Source organism: Melanostigma gelatinosum, assembly GCF_949748355.1.
Source record: "Melanostigma gelatinosum genome assembly, chromosome: 6".
NCBI lineage: Eukaryota > Metazoa > Chordata > Actinopteri > Perciformes > Zoarcidae > Melanostigma > Melanostigma gelatinosum.
Genome location: NC_136639.1, coordinates 16,557,492 through 16,576,226, shown reverse-complemented (window position 1 = coordinate 16,576,226; position 18,735 = coordinate 16,557,492). Strand labels below are relative to the sequence as shown.

Below are 18,735 nucleotides of genomic sequence, written 5' to 3'. Positions count from 1 at the left end.
GTTGATGTTGTGATCGAAAGTATGATGAGGGATTGAGCCTAAAAACAAGTCATAGAAAAAATAATTTTATGACAAAATTGTGCACCAATTCAACAATTTACAGTCTACAAACATATAACCATCTCAAAACTATATTATTATATAAAATGTCTAATGTAAAAATGTGTATTTACATTTCAGTGACATTTAAATGCATCCTCTTGGTTAGCCTGTCACTCTCCCAGGGTTTTAGAGTGCGACACTAGGTCCATGCTTGTCGGATCTGTCTCCATGGAGTCCCAAGAATCGAGGCGGTGATAAAGAAGAAAACTAAGATGAGGCCCTTCGCCAGTGACTGAGAATATGGCTCACCTGGGGAGGATAAAAGGTGAAATAAGTCAGTAATGGTACCGTCAGGATCTATTTTCATACGTAAGCAGTGATTCTCCCAGAAATGTTTCAGAGCTGCAGTTCCAATTTAGTGAATGATGAACTACAAGACACAAATAAACACGACAGTTTACCTAGGACTAGATAAAGGCCCACCTGTGTAATACTTTGTGATGGGAAAGGCGAGCTCAGGCCAACACACATCATTCCTGTTACAGTCATACGCTGTAAAGTTGACCTGGAATCTGGAGTAAAGAAGAAAAAAAAACATCACGCTCTAGGTTAGAATCAGTCAGGCAGCTCATAGATACGGTAGTTGTTTTGGGCTCAAGTTTAACAACTGTCTTCAGAAAGGTCCATCTTGCCTGGTTTCTGGTGGTCCTGTGTTGATGGGAACGTCAGTAAAGGTGACTGAGGAGGTGATGGGGAACAACTTAGTCTCTAATGGGTCAATACACGGAGAGACATCCCCTCCTCCACAATCCAGTGCCCAGCGGGACAGGCTGTAGCTGCACATGGCCAAAATAAGATCCATGTTTTACATTGACTTATACGGTAATACTAATGGAAATGAGGACACATGGTGACCTAGAATGATTAACGGCTGCAGTGAAAATGCAATTTACATTTCGATGAGTATACACACCTGATTTGCAAAACACGGATATCCCTTTGAGGCATGCCTTCTACCATGCCGGTGATAAGACTCCAAACATGGATATGCTGGTGAGATGGAACCCCATGGCACGAACTTGTGGTGTCTTCCATAGTGGTGCTTGAGTTCAGTGTCACATCTGGAATTCATCGGTTTGTGTAACATGGCGTTAGAACGTAAATAAGAAGTATTAGAAATACGGTGCAGCAAAAATATATATACAGACAGACAGACAGACAGACAGACAGACATATATATATACACATACACACATATATACATAAACTGTACAAAAATAAATCTTTGCATAAATTGTTTCTTGGCTTCTACTTACAGCTGATGTTCACCCAGTCTGTTATTGTTGGAGGATCTGGATTTCCACTCTTTGCCACATATGTGGCTGTAATCAAAGCAGCCTGGAGAGAAGCAACAGCCTCCCTGAAAAGGGAAAATACATTATATTTGAGTTCAACACAAATACCTATCAGTGGTTGACAACATGAACTCATGCTGAGCTACTGACCTCAGGAGATCACACTGCGTCAGATTCTGTAGGCTGACAGGGAGCAGACATCCAGATGTTGAATTCACCCCAAACAGAACTGGTTTCATCTCAGCAGTGGAGCAAAGTCCATCACTCACTGTTAGCCACATCAGAAATGTTGTCTTTTAGTCAACTTGTTTTGGTTGAAATATGCATAATTCATTATTACACTAAATGCAGTAGTCAATAGTCATAGTCAGCATGTCTTAATGGGTTTTACCTGGTTTCCAAACATTGATTGACGTCCTCTGTACTGAGCCTGTATTATTGGCCAACGTGTCCAGAGTTCCAGCAATAACGGGTCTTCCCACCTGATAACCTGTCATTTAAAGTGTTTGCGTGTTACTCCACCGTAACAGGCCCTGTGAACTATTTTCTACAAAACAATTCACTTCAGCAACATTTCTCAGGACTAACTATATTATCTTGCTCTCACCTGGGTTCCCCGAGTTGGGTTCACCCATTAGTTCTCCATTTAGAAACACGGCAGAATACCTTGTAGTTAACGCCACTGTTCGGAGACAAAAAAGCAGAAATTAGGCTAAACAATATCAAACATATCTATTAACTATGATTGGTTATCAGCCAAATCACGTGCAAGCGTTATGGGCACTTACCACTTGTATTTAAAGTGATCGCCCCAACGATGTGAGTCACTGTGATACTTGTGATGCCATTTCCTTTCCAGTAGAATTTGTAATCCAGCGATAAGGTCACGTTCCCACATACCAGCCCCTCATCTTCAGAGAAATACAAACAAGTTTCAATATTCAGGTTGACCGTCAGTTTGGTAATGATGTGTTGTTCTCCGTACCTGATGTGGCATCTGTGCTTGAAATAAACTGACTCATGTCAATGGCCACTTCATCAATTACATCCACTACAACATCACCTGGAATACATGCAAAAAAGAAATTGAAGGCACATGGATTCAAAGAGCTGCAGAACATATCAACGTACAGTGTGTTTAGCAGGTAATACAAACCCCCTTGCCCATTCTTCACTGTAATACTCAGATCTGTTGGTCGTGTCTGGAAGGGAAATCCAGTTGGACAGGAGCGTAGCACAGTTACACACTTGACTTTGAAATCTTTCAGAAATGCTACAGGAGCACTGTTTACACACTGCCCGAGCACCTTCTGTGGAACACAAATATAAAAGGCATTAGTGATTACTGCTCTAAAAAAAGAATTATTAAAAAAACAACATACACACAACTAACCTGTGGAATAGTGAAGTACTTTTCATTTAACCTGAAAATGGGACTTCCTTGAATATAAGCAGTAACTGGCAGTGGAGCTGACAACACAGGACTTTGGAAGGATGGGCCAGGTTTAGATGTGCTATACAAGTTAAAGGACAAAAGATCAATGATGAAAACATGACACAAAAATACATAAATGACTCAAACAATACAAAAATAAAACATATATTCAATCATTTCTCACATTTTCTTTCCCTGGTAAAAGAGCCCAAGGTAAGGGTTGTTTTCAGGTGGAGAATTGACACATAAAAATGGAAACCAATCTGGGAAGTTCTCAGGGGACTGCGCAGAGCACTGATAACCTGGAGCAGGAGAGGCCTGTCCACCAAAGGGCCCGGGGAGACAGTGGGAAACAAACAGCTTCAACTCTTCAATGGAGCAGTCCTGTTAAGAGTGGAAGACAAATCGGTCATCGTTTATTAATACAGAAGGAAATACATGTGTCTAAAACACACTGTTCTCTTGTGAAAATAAAGTATGGCAACGATGTAAATACCTTATCACAGCAGCAGCGTACATCGCAAGCTCTGAATGTGAGGTCACAGGGACAAGAGCCCAGGGGTTGGTACACTTGGTTTGGAATGACTGTTTTATTATCTGAAATGGATAGGAGATTTATATCTATTAGAAAAGTGGAACTCTCCGAGTGCTTACATCCTGTATGAGAATTAGTTAAGTTTCATTTGAGTCACCAGATCCAGCATTCGCAGGAACCAACAGGGCGTGTATCTTGGCCTGGATCAGCAGTGAGGCCTGAGGTGTGCCCCCCACACAGGCAGACACCTGAAGGGTCTCCAGGACACACAGGAGCTTTGGACAGCAGTCTGTGTCCGTCTCATTATCACCACACAAGCGCAGATTTTTTCCCAGTCTCAGCTGAACCCGAACTGCAGTCTGGGGCAACAAATAAAACAAACATGAAGAAAAGTGGATGTTCACACACACACTATCAGCTCTATTAAAAACATTTTGGAGGTTTGTATTAGATTAAACCGTGTCTAACTGCACCTTACTAAAGCATTATTTAAATTTCCGTGAATATAATGGAAAAGTTCACTGTAAGGACAGCTTTTTCTCACCTTTCCCACCTGCTCCGTTGTGAGCACCCACTCAGTTAAATCACTTCTACATGATGGAGAACCAATGTGTCCTGTAAAAGAAAACAAACCATAACCAACCACCTAAATCTGGCCAAACAAACACACAATCACAGTACAGACACACCTTTGCCTTCCTTCTCGTTTTTGTCAGCCCCTGAAACGTTTAACTTTACCTGTTGAATTAACGTTACCTGTTGTATTAGATGGAGATACTGATCTCACATTCAGAGAAATGTCCGACGTGTGTCCCAGCAGAAGGGCAGTGACCGTTGGTCCAGTTGCAGTAAGATGTGAAGGTTGGAAAACTTTAAAAAACAGTCAACATTTCTGTTTACTGCTTCACATGTTAGATTCATAAAATGTTAATGCGTAACGCTACTCAACGGACGTTAGCACGATTGTCTTCTAGCTGTTGGCTACTTCTCTAGCGTTAGCTAGGTTTGGTTAGGTTACGTTAACATTATATTGTAAATCTGAATGAATTGTGCGTACAGCGTTATGTATAGTAAGGTCTTACCGGCAGTGTTTTGTGTGTATGTCAAGGAGATGAAGAGTATAACACAGGTAACTTGGCGTGAAATCAATACACGTGAAAGGAACATATCAAGCACGTTAGCCATTTGGTTAAAGTCAGATTATAAAGGCGACATATTTGTAAACTGTTAGCGATGTCTTGGAAAGCCAGATTTTAAACCAATCACCGCCTAGAAAAGTTCTTCTTCTGGGGAAACAGGAGAAACAAATTCATCTGTAAATGCTCTTCAGCGACCCCATCTGGTGTGGAGTAGTAGATGCAACTACAGCCACACAATAGTTAGAATCCTACTGTGCACACAAGAAAACAGCTTACTGGTCCAATTCGTCATGTTGTCAATTCAAGATGTTATTTTCGATTAGATTTTTACAATTGTGCATGTCAGTGCTCCTATCAACAAATACAATTATTATAAAAAGGTGGGGGGAGTCCATAGTCATAACACCAGAGCCAGCGCCTGTGAAGCAAAGGCCGCACAATGGCTGCGAGATTGTGTCCCATAACAGAATGGGATGATCTTAATGTTTGTATGATCTGATTTAACTCCTGAAAGAAAATGTAATACCCTATGCCAAAAAAAATAAATATCAAAACTACCAACCTGCCTCTAGGTGGCAGCATGTTGCAGTAATTATACGATGACCACTGGTCTAACAATAGTAGAACAAGAGTTTTGTCACGTGACTAGCGTGCCAGCGTGCTGTTTTTAGGTCTGTACAGTGGAGTTAATAAAACAATTATGTCGTTTGAAGACCTGCTGACAAGTCTGCAAAACTGTGTGATCACCGAGGATCAAGCACCTGGAAATGTCAGCCAAACACTCGAGCTCTTTTTTGATAAACTGTCTGAATCCTCCAGGTTGGTACCCATAACCTCAGCATGTTTGACCACATTTTTAAATCATTTGTGATGATTGAATGAGTATGCCTACATAAACAGGAGTAGTGGGAAAAGAAGCAAGGAGCGCTGCTTAGAGGAGGCTGTCCAGCTGCTGAGACAGATGTCAGAGGCTCAGCTTCATGTTTTAGAGGAGAGTCATCTCCTGCTTCTTGTGAGACTCCTCATCTCCCTGCAGCTGCAGATGGTCAACATCTCCACAGCCTGTCGTAAAGTGGACCAGGTCAGCCCTACAGTATGTCTGTTCACCGTGCAATGCTTGAAACTAAACGGGAGTCTCCTTGTAACTTCATATTTGCTTCACAGATGTTGCAACATTTGGCAAAGCTGGACCACCAATTGGTTTTTAGAGAAACCCATCGCTGTCTGCACTCCATAGTCCGTGCTGACCAGGTACAGAGCTCTCACTTGACTTGTGCTCGTCATATGTTTGCATAAAGGCACTGCAGATAACTTTTTACCTCGTCTGCTTTTCAGGTATTGTCTTTTGAGGATCTGCAGGGAGGTTGGTGTAGGCTAAAGATGATGTGTTTATAACCATGTCACAAATTCCGTATGTAAAGTTTCATCAACGTATTTTTTTCAACTCTTTTCAGCCTGTATGTTCCTAGAAGACAGCACTGTTGGTCGTGAGGTGTGGCGAGAGTCTTTCCCGTCTTTGCTGAAGAAAGTGTCAGAGTTATTCCTGGTTGTATTGCTACAAGAATCCCTCAGAGATGGGCCGCTCTGTTACACTGCCGTCAAGGTACATGAAGAGCGAAGCAGTCCATCGCATTCATCGTAGACTTGTTTTGTGATCTTTGTTCCTGACCTGGGAACTGTGATCTCTGCAGATGTGTTTGCAAATCTTCCAGCTGTTGCCTGGTGAAGTTGCTCCTCTAGTGTGGACAAAGGAGCACAGCGGCTCGACAGTGCAGAAGATCCTCCAGGCTCTTATGGACATTATACTTGGACAGGTTTCTTATGAATTCATCAGTTCAGAGTCACCTATTCAAAGCTTAACATACCTGTTTTGTTCTTACCTTTGCTTCGTCTTATCAGTCGGTGTGTCCTGTCTTGCAGTGCTGCAACCGGGACACTTGTCTTATGGCAGGCACTGCTGTGGCCATGCTGATCAACACCGCACCAGAGAGCAGAGCTGGAGAAGCTGCTGCCTGGAGTCTGCTACAGGTCTCTCACTTAGGTAGGTAACCACCACCACTGCTGGACAAACAGCATGAGCAAAGCCAATTTTGGAATAGGCCCCGGGTTTGTGGGTAAAATGAAAATAGACGTGGTCTTTGTGTCCCATTTATTTCTCTGTTTAACTACATCCAGAATAACATAAAAGGTATATACGCTAGAAATGATACAGCTGAGTTGGATTGCCTAGAGACTCCTGAGAGAATAGCTTTCATTGCTGTGATTTCTCAGAGCCCTGGCTGCTGACTGTTGGTGCTCTGCAGGTGCAGTGCTGCCCTGCAAGGAAGGACGGAGTGGACAGGCTGGCTGTGAGCAGGGGCCTCCTGACCTGCTGTCGACCCAGCATCCTGCTCAGTTCACATGTGGATGCCACACAAGTACATCAAGTAAAAAAACAAAAACATGTTTCACTTCTGGTGTGCTTGTTTTCATTACCAAATCCATCATTTCCCTCTTTTCAGATGTGTTTACTGCTGAAAGGTTTGTTTCCTCTGGTCTATGCTTTGTGTGAGGAGAAGCTGGATTGCCACATCTTTGCGTTTGAAGGTGAGTTGTGTCCAGGTTCTTTATTCATGTGCTCAAATAGCAAGGTCACCTGTTCAAATATGACACGTTGTTGCAGCACTAACTCTGTGGCTGAAGAAAGTTAAAGAATGTCTGGCTGACATCTTGAAGATGACGGGCGTTCGCCTTCTGCCTGACAACAGCAGCCTGCAGCAACAGCTCATTGACATCATCTGGACCACTGCAGAAAGCCCAGTGAGTCAAAATAACAACATTCTATTATTGCAAATAAAAAACCCTGAAAAAAACGAACAATACTTGACTTTGTAAACCCGATGGATCTCCAGATAAGCCAGGATATAGTACAGTACGCTAAGAAGTTCCTAAACAGTGCAGTTTTGTTTGGTGGAAAAAACTCTCAAAAGAAGTAAAGTGTTCACAAGTTCTATATGTTCAACAACCAAGTTCTTTGCTCTCAATAATACATATTTTGAGTACCACAGTAACAGCCATTAAAGACATATTACTGCCGGGATCGCTCACTGACGTCTGTCTTGCTGTGCGTTGACAGGTGGAAGGTGTGTCAGAGTTTGTGCGCAGCGCTTTTTCTCTCCTGCTGGACCTCTACAACATGGACTGTGAGCAGTTTTGTGACACAAAGAAGACTCTTTATTTTACTCTACTTCAGCGAATACTCAAACTACCGTGGGAATCCAAAGCCAAATATCATCGCCTTTGTGCCCTGCTGCCATATCTGGGTACTGACATGGTGAGGATTACGGGTTATTACCGCGTTAATAATGTTATAATGTAGCGCTCATGACGTCTTAACATTTCTTTCATCCATCAGGTGCTGGATCAATATGCTGAAATACCCAATCATCTCCTGAAGTGCTTGTCGACCAATCACCTGTCACCATGTGGATCGGAGCTTTACAGGTGTCTGATCCAGCAGCAGCGGCGAGAGCTGTGCGTCGCCTCGCACACTGAGCTGGGTCTGGCCAATCAGTGGGCGAGGCGTTGGCGGCCCGTCCTTCACGAGGCGCTGACGACCGATGTGACACTTCTACAGAACAACAGCTCAACACACTTATTACCCTGCACCTTTCAAGTCTTCCCCTCTGCGGTGGACCCTCTGCTGGCCTCTCTGGACCCTTTCGCCCCTGGCCACCTCCACGCCTGGGCCTGCATCGTGAGCTCCTATCGAGCGGCGACCGGAGGCTCTCCCTGGGCTCTGCAGGGTAGCTCAACCCTTGAAACCCTCCAGCTAGCGCTGGGATCTGCAGATGACAAAGTCCGGCTCGCTGCTCTAAACCTCCTCTGCTGCAGCCCAAAGACCATAGACACTCCAACCCCAGAGGAGATGTCAATAATGAGAGGGTTTATTCCTCAGAACCTAACCTGCGAGTCTTCGTCTTTTCGACAACATTTTCAGGCTGGAGTGAAGAGATTCCTGGTTCGTATTAGAGACGGTTGCTTGGCACATGTCAGAGGACAGAAAGGCAAAAAGAAAGCCGCCCACTCAAAGTGGGCGCAAGACGTACTGGAGCAGGGAATAGGTGAGACAACTGACAGCTGCTGTTTTATACTCACAAAAATAGACGGATATAGATTTATCATGCTGTATTCGTGGGTTGTTTTAAACGTCGATACTGAATGTTTCAACTAAAGGTATGCTTCTCTGTATTCCTTACTAATGCTCACTCAAATTACAAGTCATATGAGGAGACGGTTAACGGATAAGGCCACTTTGCATGCAGGGTAATTCTATCTGGCTTTGTGGCATTGTTTGTGATAGAAGTCTTGTTTTATGTAAAACTTTGCATTATTTTGTCTATTTTCTTTCCATCAAACCCTTTTTGTATATCGTGTAGGTTTTGTTGAATGGTTGGGTCAACTTCCATACAGCAATCTGGCCCCAGGACACAGTTATCAGAGGAAGAAGACTGCGTTGCTGTTGCTTTCTGCAGTGCTGGAGACCTGCACAGACACCTGGAGCCCAGACAAGAGGAAGGGACAACCTCCAGGTAAACTGGAAAACCAGTGATTGGAAAAGGGTCAAAAAAGCTCATTTTTCTTTGAACTACTATATGGTGCTATAGTATGCTTAATTCCTGTCAAATGTTAACTTTCTATTGTTTTATATTATTGTGGCTTGAAATTTAAATGAGCTTTGTGAAATCATTTTGGCAGTGAATATGGGGTCTCTTATTAACTGCGCCAGACAAAGAGGACACTGGGATTTTGTCTGCAGGACAAAACAGCTGGTCCTCATCAGCTGTTTAGAAGATTCTACAAATGAGGTAGAGCTCTCATATTGTTCAAATCAACGAATGAAGTTGAAGAATATCTTTAGAGCATGGATAAGGGTTGTTTTTTTTCTTTTCTTTTCCAGATTCGGGAGCTCTCAGCTGGTTTACTGGTGAGGTTTTTCCCACCCAGTTTCCCAGATGACATCGCCGCAGTGCTTCTCATGCGAACCAGACAGCTTCTGTGCAGTCCTCGGGTGCAGGAGGCTCAGATGGGAGCGCTGATGGCGAAGGTCCTCCTTCAGAAGTAAGCCTTGCCTCCTACATACCTTCATACGGAATTACACCTGCCTTAGATGCGAGGGTTGATCGGTTGCTCTACTTGCAGATCACAAGAGCAGCCAGAGGGCTGCGGGTTGAACGGTAACATCACTGTCAGCGGTGGGAGTGAGCACAAGGCCTCCTGCATGGTCAGATTCCTGGTGAAGGAGTTGGAGGAGCATTATCTGACAGCCAAGGCTGACATGATGCTTGCTGCCAGAACCAAGCCAATACATGGTGAGCGTTCAGATGAACAACTCTGACATCTACCACGAATGGGGTTTAGCCCTGAAGATGTTGCTCAGTTCTTTAAATTGAACGATGTTCCAGGTGTTTTAATTGCCCTCCAGAGGTGTTTGCTCGAGACACCCAGCAGTGTGTATGACACGCTTGACTACAGTCTGACCGTTGAGCTGCTGGTCCTGCTGGAGAACATGTCTCTGCTGCTGCTGGGTGTGCTGTACGGAGACCGGGATACTTGTGCCACTGAAAAGGGTAATGGCGGAATAAATAGTTTTTTTTGGGGGGGGATAAAGTACACTCCATTTCAGATTCACCACACAGTAAATTGCTCTCTCCTCTCCTAGATGCCCCCCCTTCTTTTTGTGAAATGGGAAATGCCATCAGCTCTCTTATAGCCCAAGAGTCCGGAGGAGGCCAAGGGGATGGGGAGGAGTGTGTCCTGCTGTCTGAGGAGCACAACCTCGTTCTCACCTGCTGCTGGGTCTCCCTCAAGGTAAAACAGAACCAGATGCACCTCCATTTAAAATGCATAGTTGGATACCCCAACACTTAGGGCGATGGCAAAAACATACCTTTTCAGCTTAGCATATTTGCTGCATGTGCACTTTTTCTCAAAACGACTTGCTTTCACGGTTTCTTACCAGGAAGTAGGAATCCTTTTAGGTTCTCTGGTGGAGAAAATTCTCACTGAATCCAAACCCAGCAAGTGCCTTCTAACAACAGAGGATCTAACGAGAGCATCAAAAGTGTTCACTTATATTCTTCTCAAATGCCGTCACTGGGTACGTTTAAAAAAAAAAAATCCATTTAGAGGCGTTGAGTCTGAATCACCTCAACTGTCATGTTCCTTTCTGAAAGACGCATTTCTCTTCACCAGGGGGCGGTAGAGGGATGCTGTACCGGCTTCACCAAGTTCTGTGCCTCTTTGTTGAGCAGCAATGATCCAGAGCTTAGTGATATACCGGCCCACATGCTGAAACTAGTGAGTGGCCGTACATTCTTGAATGTATTCCTCCTTAATAAATGGAGTCCTGGACTACTGGCTTACATATCTAGTTCCTCTCCTGTCCCTTCGTAGGGCTTGCAGGTCGTGCGGTCCCCTCGCTCTACCTCGGTGACCCGGCGGGCTGCAGGGCTGCCTATGCTCATCCTGTGTGTCGTGTCAGCGGAGGAGGCCAGTAAAGCAAGACCACTGTTATCCCACAGCATGCAAACCTTACTGGAGACAGCCAAAACCCCTCTGCCCGAGAACTGGGACCAAACGCTGGACCTGCCACAGGTCAGCATCAAGAACGAGGATATTGGTCTTTAAAGCCACAAAGACAGATGTGGTCACATAATCGTGCTTTCCCTTTACAGGTGTGTGCGGTTCACACTCTGCAGGCCCTGGTTCATGGTTCTGGTCTGGGAGTAGCTGTCCTTCAGTTCGCTCCTGCTGTAGCCATCTTGTCACTCGCTCTGCTCAGTTCTCCCTGCTGGGCCATGAGGAACGCTGCTCTGCAACTTTACAGTAAGACACAATTACTTTTAGTTCATATTCATAACATAAAATTATTTATTATTTTCTCGATAAATTGGTTTGTCGTTCATCCTATAAAATGGTATTTTAGGTCATTTACTATCTTGCAAATACTTACATTTTAGGTTCTGGAACCAGTGATTCTTTTTTTTTTTGAGGATTGAAAAAATTGATCAATTGTCAAAATAGTTCATTAATCCACTATTTGGTTCAGCTCGGAGTAATACCCCTGATACTACCGTAAATCAAATCTGTTTCCAGGTTCTCTGTGCTCGCGAATGCTCGGCCAGCGGCCCAGCAGTGAGGAGGGGGGCCCCACCCAGCACGGCATGTCCCCCCTTGCCTTCTTCTTCCACTACCCTGCGCTTCAGCCCTTCCTCCTGGGCGAGCTGAGAGGGGCAGCTCAAGACCTCCAGGGTCCACCCAATGAGGCCAAGCTTCACCTCCAACCCTCGCTCTTCCCTGTCCTCACTCTGTTAGCCCAACTTCAGCCTGGTGTCCAAGACTCAACGGAGTGATTACTGTTTACTTCTCACTTGACGGTTTAGTCAGGTTTACTACTATAATTCTCTACAGCAGTGTTTTTTATCAATCAATCAAGATCAATATCCCTCTCATATCTGTTCAATGAATACGTAGCTGGAACCAGCAGCTGGTTGTCTTAGCTTAGCATAAAGCCTGGAAACAACTAGCCTGGCTCTGTCCAAAAGTAACAAAATCCATCACATTATATTGACGCATCCATCTCGTTTGCTCCACCGAACAAAATTGGTAATCGCTCCCAGCCAACAAATGGTCCCGCACATGACCACAGTAAAATGGTGAATTGTAATTTCTACACTTCTGTTGTAGATTAAACGACCAACAAACAGCAACAAAATACTGTACACGGTTTTAGTTGGTGAGCGGATTTTGTTACCTGCTGACAGACACTTCAATTAACGCAAATCAGTAAATTTCCCAACCTGCTGCAACATTCTGTTAATTATTAAAGGAACCTATTAAAGTTCAATCGGTTAGCATTGTATACTGTGTATGTTGACTTGTGTATGTTTATGAATCTCCACCCTGAATATCATTTGACTCGGTGATGTCTTCTCTGACTTCTCCACCAGAGCTTTGTCAGACTTCCTGCCTCCTCTGCTCCAGCTGTCTGCCAGTCCTATTTACAGTGTGAGAGCGATGGCCTCCAAGGCTTTGGTTGCCATGACTCCCCCCTCAGGGTACATGGACATCCTCGTCAAACTGGCGGCTCAACTGCCCCGTCCACACGAGCGCTTCTGTCACAACCGGCTCCACGGACAGCTGCTGCAGATCAAAGCTACTCTGCAGAGAGCTCTCTGCACAGTCAGGTGAGACTAAAAAGAGATGTTTACTCTTTCATCTGACACTTTCAGGCTGGCCAGCTGTAGTCAATCAGCGGACACTGTCTTTTGAAATCCCGCTGTGTTTTGATACCCAGCGACCCTTCAGCTGAGCTGTGCGAGGTGCTGAGCCGGGTGGAGGCCTCGGTGTGGCTGGCGACTGAAGCTCAACGCTGCCCCCTGGTGAGAGCGGCCTACCTCGGAGTGGCAGACTTACTAAGAAGACTCTGCCGTGAGACCTACCTGTCAACGCTCAGCTACACACTCATGCGTGACCTCCAAACACCTCGACAGGAGCTTCAGGTGAGGGACACACATGCTGACACACTCGCATATATAAAAAGATAGACATTGTTTTTCTAGGGGGACAGTTCAGCCATTTATCTATGGTGTAGATATACATAGAGAGACAGGAAACATGGGGCTCCGTACAAAACTGTTCCAACTTTGTCAGAAAGTGGTGCATTCATGTCGGATCCCACTACGTTTTCAGGGGCTTTTAACCAAAAGGCCAACAGGAAGCAGACGTTCTGTTTCTAATGCTTTATCTCTTGTCACCTCCGCAGCTCGGGTTGTCATCCTTCCATCAACAAGCCATCCAATTTCTATGTGCAGATCTAACGTGTGCGTGTCAAATCTGGGACAACTTCTCTGCATCAAGCCCTGATCTGAGGCTCTCACTGGTTACGTGGGTGGTGGATGGGCGGGGCTCGCAGCAGACCGGCTTGAAAGAGGTGATCCAGAGGGTGTTGCAGGTGAGACATGATCTGCGCCGTAGATTTCAGCGTGAAGAAAACAGCCTTTCCAAAAACCAGTCTAACAGCTTTCAGTGTAACAACAACCTTCTTACAGCACAATGTGAGGAAAATCTGGGAAGCTTAAATATAATGCCATCGGAAAAGTGGCCTAATTATTTATTACGTCATTCAGTTGGACTAGAGCAGGGGTCTCTAACTGGCGGACCGCGGTCCGGATCCGGACCCAGACGCAGTTGCATCCGGACCCAGGACCTAAAATCGATATTTCGGAATCACACATATATTAGGCAGCGAGTTTGTACTTTAACCGGTAGGGTTGCACGGTGTATCGATACTAAAAAGGTACCGCGGTACCTGTACGTTAAAAACTACACGATTTTGCATATTTTTAGGATCGATACTTTATTAAAATAGCGCGCCATCAGAGCGCACTGGCTGCTCCGCTCCCTGTCATGCTGCCTGCAGGCATGCAAGGGGGCGGGGCTGCCCAGCGCGCTCACAGCAACAGGCAGCGCGCGCACTCACAGCGAGTGATCACAGGGGAGACATGCACGAGCTTTTACCGACTGATCTCGGCTTGTTGGACAACAAGATGCCAGAAGTACTATCTGGAAGTACTTTGGCTATATTGCAGACAGTGAAGGAAAGCCCACTGACCAACAGAGACCCGTCTGCGAAACGTGTTTCAGACCAAGTGAGGCAACACGTCTAACACGGCAAAGCACCTTTCAGACAGACACCCCGAACCTTTCAAAGAGTTCAAAGAACGACGGGTAAGCAAATGTGATTATAAACATGAACACCCCCAAGCTCACCTATATACAGCTAACACGAGGAGCCTTAGCCTAGTCTGACAACAAGCCTGTGATCATGAGGTCACAATGCACACAAACGTGCACTAAATGAAACAATTGATGCAAAATGGCTCCATGCTGGTGGATCTTCAGCTAATTATTTTCATTTTTAGTTCAGGAAAAATAATTATTCCATGAATTAAGATAAAATATGAAGTGAAAATATCAAACTCACTATGCAGTAAATGAAGAAATGAGGAAAATAGAAATGAGGAAATAGAAACAAGAGCAGGAAAATTGCGCTAATCAGAGAGGTTATCACATGACGTTCTCCAAAAAGAGAAACGTGTTCAGAGAGAATATAATTTATAAGCAAGAATGAACTGACTCTTTTATGTTAATTCTTCCCACAGGCAGTGTGTCATATGTTCAGAAACCGTAACTATTGATAAAAGTGGCAAATGAAGTGCACTACGAGGCAAAGCACAACTCCTTTGAACAAACGTACCCACTCACATCTACATGAAGACAGAAAATAAACCTAAGAGCCCAAAATGATCAGAATCCTAACGCATGAATTCACTGTCCCAACAATGATGTTACCAGAGAGAATAGAGCTGAAACAAGTGTTAATAACCACAGATAAAGTCCTGCTCACTGATTTATCTTTTTAGAAGACAAAAATATAAGATTGTGGCTTTTTTATTGACATCACTTCACACATGAATGAACTGAATTTGAAGCTGCAGGACAATTCAGTAAAATGAATGTTTCTAAAATGAATTACTTTATTTTAAGATACACATTCTTCAAAAGCTTTGTTTTGTCAGTTATTCTTTAATCCAGCCATTATTGTACTTGAAATGAGAAGAACATTTATTTATGTATTATTTATAATCCATCCAGTTAAATTTGAAAACTGAGAATAATAATTTGTTAAAATATAATTGATGTGTACTTTCTTTATTTGATTTGACAGTTGTTGACTACACAGAGACGTTGTTACTACTACTAGGCTTCTTGAATATATATATATATATATATATATATATATATATGGCACTAAATAGCGCGGGTTAAATATTATTGTAATGTTTCGGACCTTTGCCCGAGGAGATTTTCTCAATCTGGAACTTTTGGAATTTTAGTTGAAGACCCCTGGACTAGAGCATCCTGTTTCCATGCATCTGATTTTAGTTTTACTATCATAATGTTAAATGTAAAGTTGTTAGTGTTTTGTTGAGGAAACCACTTAAATAGTCCAAATATTGTAATCGCATTAATTAACAAAAAGCACAATTCTCTACATTAGTGTGATATCCAGTGATGTGGAAAACAGATGTCAAATTCTACATCTGTTGTATGACGTGCGAGCCGGTCAGGGTACATTCTGATCGTTTGGCAAGTAGATTAAAAGGACTCTACTAATGCTCTTCATCTCCAGTCAAACCTGAGGGAAGCGTTGCTGAGCGTCAGTGTGGAGTACCGCAGGACCTTCCTCGCAGCCCTGGTAGCAGTGATGGCCGGAGGAGATTCTACTCTGCCCCAACATCTTCCTCAGTCGGCCCCACTGGAGGAGGCAGTTCGACTTGAGTGTCTGGATTTGTTGCTTGGGGACTTGGAGGACCAGCGAGGGGGGCCAGAGTTTCTATCCCAGGCTCTGTATGCTGCTAGTCTGCTGCTTTCCCAGGCTTCAGGCTCCAGGTTTTTACATGTTTTATTGCCTTTACTGCAGTACAGAGTCCCATACTGTACTGGAACATGTCAACCTGCAGCTCTGACGTCCTTCTTATCTTTGTGTAAATCAGTCTAAAGATATCCGTGTTCCAGCGCTGGTGTAGCACCTTGGAATGCCAGCGATCCCCAGACGCGCCTGAAGTGCTCAGGATGGCGTGCGCTGAAGCTCTGTGTGTGGCTGGAGTTCCTCTAATGAGCCACAGCCCTCTGCCAGCCGTCGCCATCAGGTGTGAAGGAAGTCAAACGGTGTTGTCAAACAAATTATCCTCTCTGATGAACACAAATGAAAAATGTTGAATCTCCTCCGTTTAGGTCGATCAACACAGGCCTTTACTTGCTGCAGGACCAAAGCCAGCAGGTGAGGATGAAAGCGGCCCGGTTTGCTTCCATGCTGCACCATGTGAGAACAGGAGAAAGCCAAAGGAGCGTCTACCTCATGCAGGTTAACCGGGCTTTGCCGCTCCTGCTGGACCTGCTGCTGGAGGAATGCTGGGATACTCCTGGCACACTGGAGGTGCTGCTGGGTCACCTTCCCCAGCCTGACCTCAGATCTGTGCTGAGGGAGGCTTCAGAGACGGGGTTTGTGACCTCGCTGAATCAATACACTTGTGCAAACGGAGCAGCCTTGATTGCTTGTGGCTGAACTGTTATTATTACTCTCTCGTTCAGGGGCTCCAGTCTGTACGAGCAGGATGAGGCCAACGTGTTCGCAGAGCCCTCTGTGATCTCTGCACATGTGCTGCCTTACCTGCTGCAGATGGCTGGAAAATGCTGTGAATCCTCTGCTGTGGCACAGAGGCTGAGTGCGTGGGCGGAGGAGGGTGCTGCACAGGTTCTGGACAGCCTTGAAGTCTGCAAAGAGCTCCAGCCAGGTATATCATTAGCATGAATACAAGAATGGCTTTGATAAACACGTAACACGCTGCGGCATATTCAAAATTGTCTGTGTTACAATGCGAATATTTATTCTCATCAGCGGAGACGTTGACCCCGGCCTGGCTGGCGCTCCTCACGGACCCCCGTTTCCACGGCACCCTGTGCGGCCTGTTTACCAGGGCTGCCCTTCTCCTTCGGCTGTCAAACGCATCCGACGATGTACGACACCTTTGCGATCCTTCGGCGCTGCGCGTGAGCTTACGGGACGTTTGTAGTCTGCTCAGTCTGAACGGTGTCCACTGTCCCTCTGCTGTAACAGCTGCTGTGGCTGGAGAGCTGCCGCGATGACGGAACGAGGGCCCTTTTTCTGTACACGCAGTGAGCAAAGCCGAAGAGGCCCGGGATGAAATTACTTGCGGATATTTCAAGAATGCTGAATGACATCTTCATGTGCAGCCTCAGTCTTGAATGAGTAGTGCAACTGCTGATGCTGCAGTACACCAGCACTTAACAAGCTGACTAAGTTATGTAAGAGCTCAGCGGCCGCAGTCAGAGAAGAGACCCAACGGGCATCGGGTGCCATGTTCCTCACAAGCGCTATAGTCGTGTTTTTTTTCGACAATGCTTTAAATAAAAGTTTATAACATTGATTCTTCTTGTAGTTGTTTTTTGGCATTAAGTTAGTTTTTTTATGCAGATGTGCATTCACTAGAATAACTCCAGGTCTGTCTTTATGATCACTATCACCTCAGAGCAATATGCTCATTATTATTCCCAGAGCAGGCCTCCTGTCCCGTGTTGTTGTTATTTGTTTGCCGTGTCTCAGCAGCAGCAGAAGCACAGCTCAAACTGATGCAGTGATGTAATGCGATAGCCTCGGGGGAAATTGGCTACTTGGCGCCCAGCAGGGGAATATAATGTATGTTTTGATGCTCCATTACAGACCTGCCTAGATAAGTGTCCCATTTTCCAACCACATGAGGACTGAAGATGATTAACTGGATCTGATATCGAGCTGTCAGTTGTTCCGCAACGGACCACACACTAGAGCAGTCTTACATCACCAGAGCCCACTGCCTTTGTTTGAGCTGGGTGGCTCTGTTAGGCTACTTGTTAAATGTACATGGACTTTTTTTTACTGTTGTATTCTCACAACTTTTATTCTTTAATGGGATATGTTATTGTCCGAGGTGGTTGAATTCTCAGAATGATATCTAACCAGACAAGTTATCAACAAACTGACTGTAAACCAGCAGAGTTATTTTGTTACTGTTCCACTTCAACCCGTTTAGTCAGTTAAACACAGAAAACATGGGAATATGTGGTCCAGGTTGAAAAATAAATGAAATGACCCTGTAATGAAATCTTCATTGCAAAAACAATCCCCTATAACTCAGTTTCATGTGTTCACAAGTCATTTAAGACAAAGCTTATAGCACAGATCTCTGAAAATACAAATGTGCCCTTAAACTTTGCTCTACTTCAAGACAAAGTGTGTGTGTATGTGTGTACATGCAAACAAAAGATTGTTCCACTGTTGCGTCACAAGCCAGTGGATCCAGAGGATGACAGTAACAAGCTTAATGAATAAATGTATTTTAAAAGTTTTGTCAGTTTACCTGTGCATTCAGATTTAAAAAAAGAACCGTCAATGCTGAATATAATAAAGATAACTATTGAGGTTGTCATGACATGTTTTTCTTTCATCCCATCAGCGATGCTAGTTTCATTTCCAAAGCGTGACACAAAGCTAGTGAACCGCTCTGCCTACAAGCATTGCTCCCTTGAAGTAGTGGGCACTGTAAATACTCAGCCTCGTACAAT

The 18,735-nt window shown here is 44.5% G+C and overlaps 2 protein-coding genes across 3 annotated transcripts; one reads left to right on the top strand and one right to left on the bottom strand.

Annotated features, from left to right (window-relative positions):
- Positions 1-49: 49 nt before the first annotated feature.
- tctn2 (tectonic family member 2) lies at positions 50-4,585 on the bottom strand. 2 transcript variants are annotated; one of them, XM_079270558.1, is made up of 18 exons: positions 4,450-4,585; positions 4,124-4,237; positions 3,912-3,982; positions 3,525-3,726; positions 3,329-3,429; positions 3,017-3,216; positions 2,791-2,911; positions 2,554-2,707; positions 2,383-2,460; positions 2,186-2,308; positions 2,005-2,079; positions 1,789-1,887; positions 1,548-1,665; positions 1,359-1,462; positions 1,016-1,163; positions 735-878; positions 526-614; positions 50-351 (listed from the first exon to the last, which is right to left on the bottom strand). In XM_079270558.1, the coding sequence occupies exons 1-18, from the start codon at positions 4,550-4,552 to the stop codon at positions 242-244; spliced, it is 2,154 nt and encodes a 717-aa protein (XP_079126684.1). In that variant the 5' UTR covers positions 4,553-4,585; the 3' UTR covers positions 50-241. The 2 variants fall into 2 exon arrangements, with proteins under 2 accessions (XP_079126684.1, XP_079126683.1); XM_079270557.1 differs by having other exon boundaries at positions 2,383-2,707.
- A 1,380-nt stretch (positions 4,586-5,965) lies between these two features.
- LOC306778152 (tRNA (32-2'-O)-methyltransferase regulator THADA) lies at positions 5,966-17,493 on the top strand (the record flags this gene model as incomplete). Its single annotated transcript, XM_079269555.1, has 27 exons — positions 5,966-6,109; positions 6,198-6,320; positions 6,427-6,547; positions 6,778-6,923; positions 7,008-7,092; positions 7,169-7,305; positions 7,622-7,819; positions 7,901-8,609; positions 8,925-9,077; positions 9,244-9,353; positions 9,446-9,606; positions 9,688-9,857; positions 9,951-10,115; positions 10,208-10,356; positions 10,508-10,645; positions 10,741-10,845; positions 10,942-11,142; positions 11,223-11,373; positions 11,644-11,896; positions 12,498-12,734; positions 12,845-13,049; positions 13,313-13,501; positions 15,743-16,002; positions 16,107-16,262; positions 16,348-16,614; positions 16,705-16,907; positions 17,012-17,493. 27 exons carry the CDS (start codon positions 5,966-5,968, stop codon positions 17,257-17,259), a joined length of 5,184 nt encoding a protein of 1,727 aa, XP_079125681.1. The 3' UTR covers positions 17,260-17,493.
- Between the last annotated feature and the right edge of the window lie 1,242 nt (positions 17,494-18,735).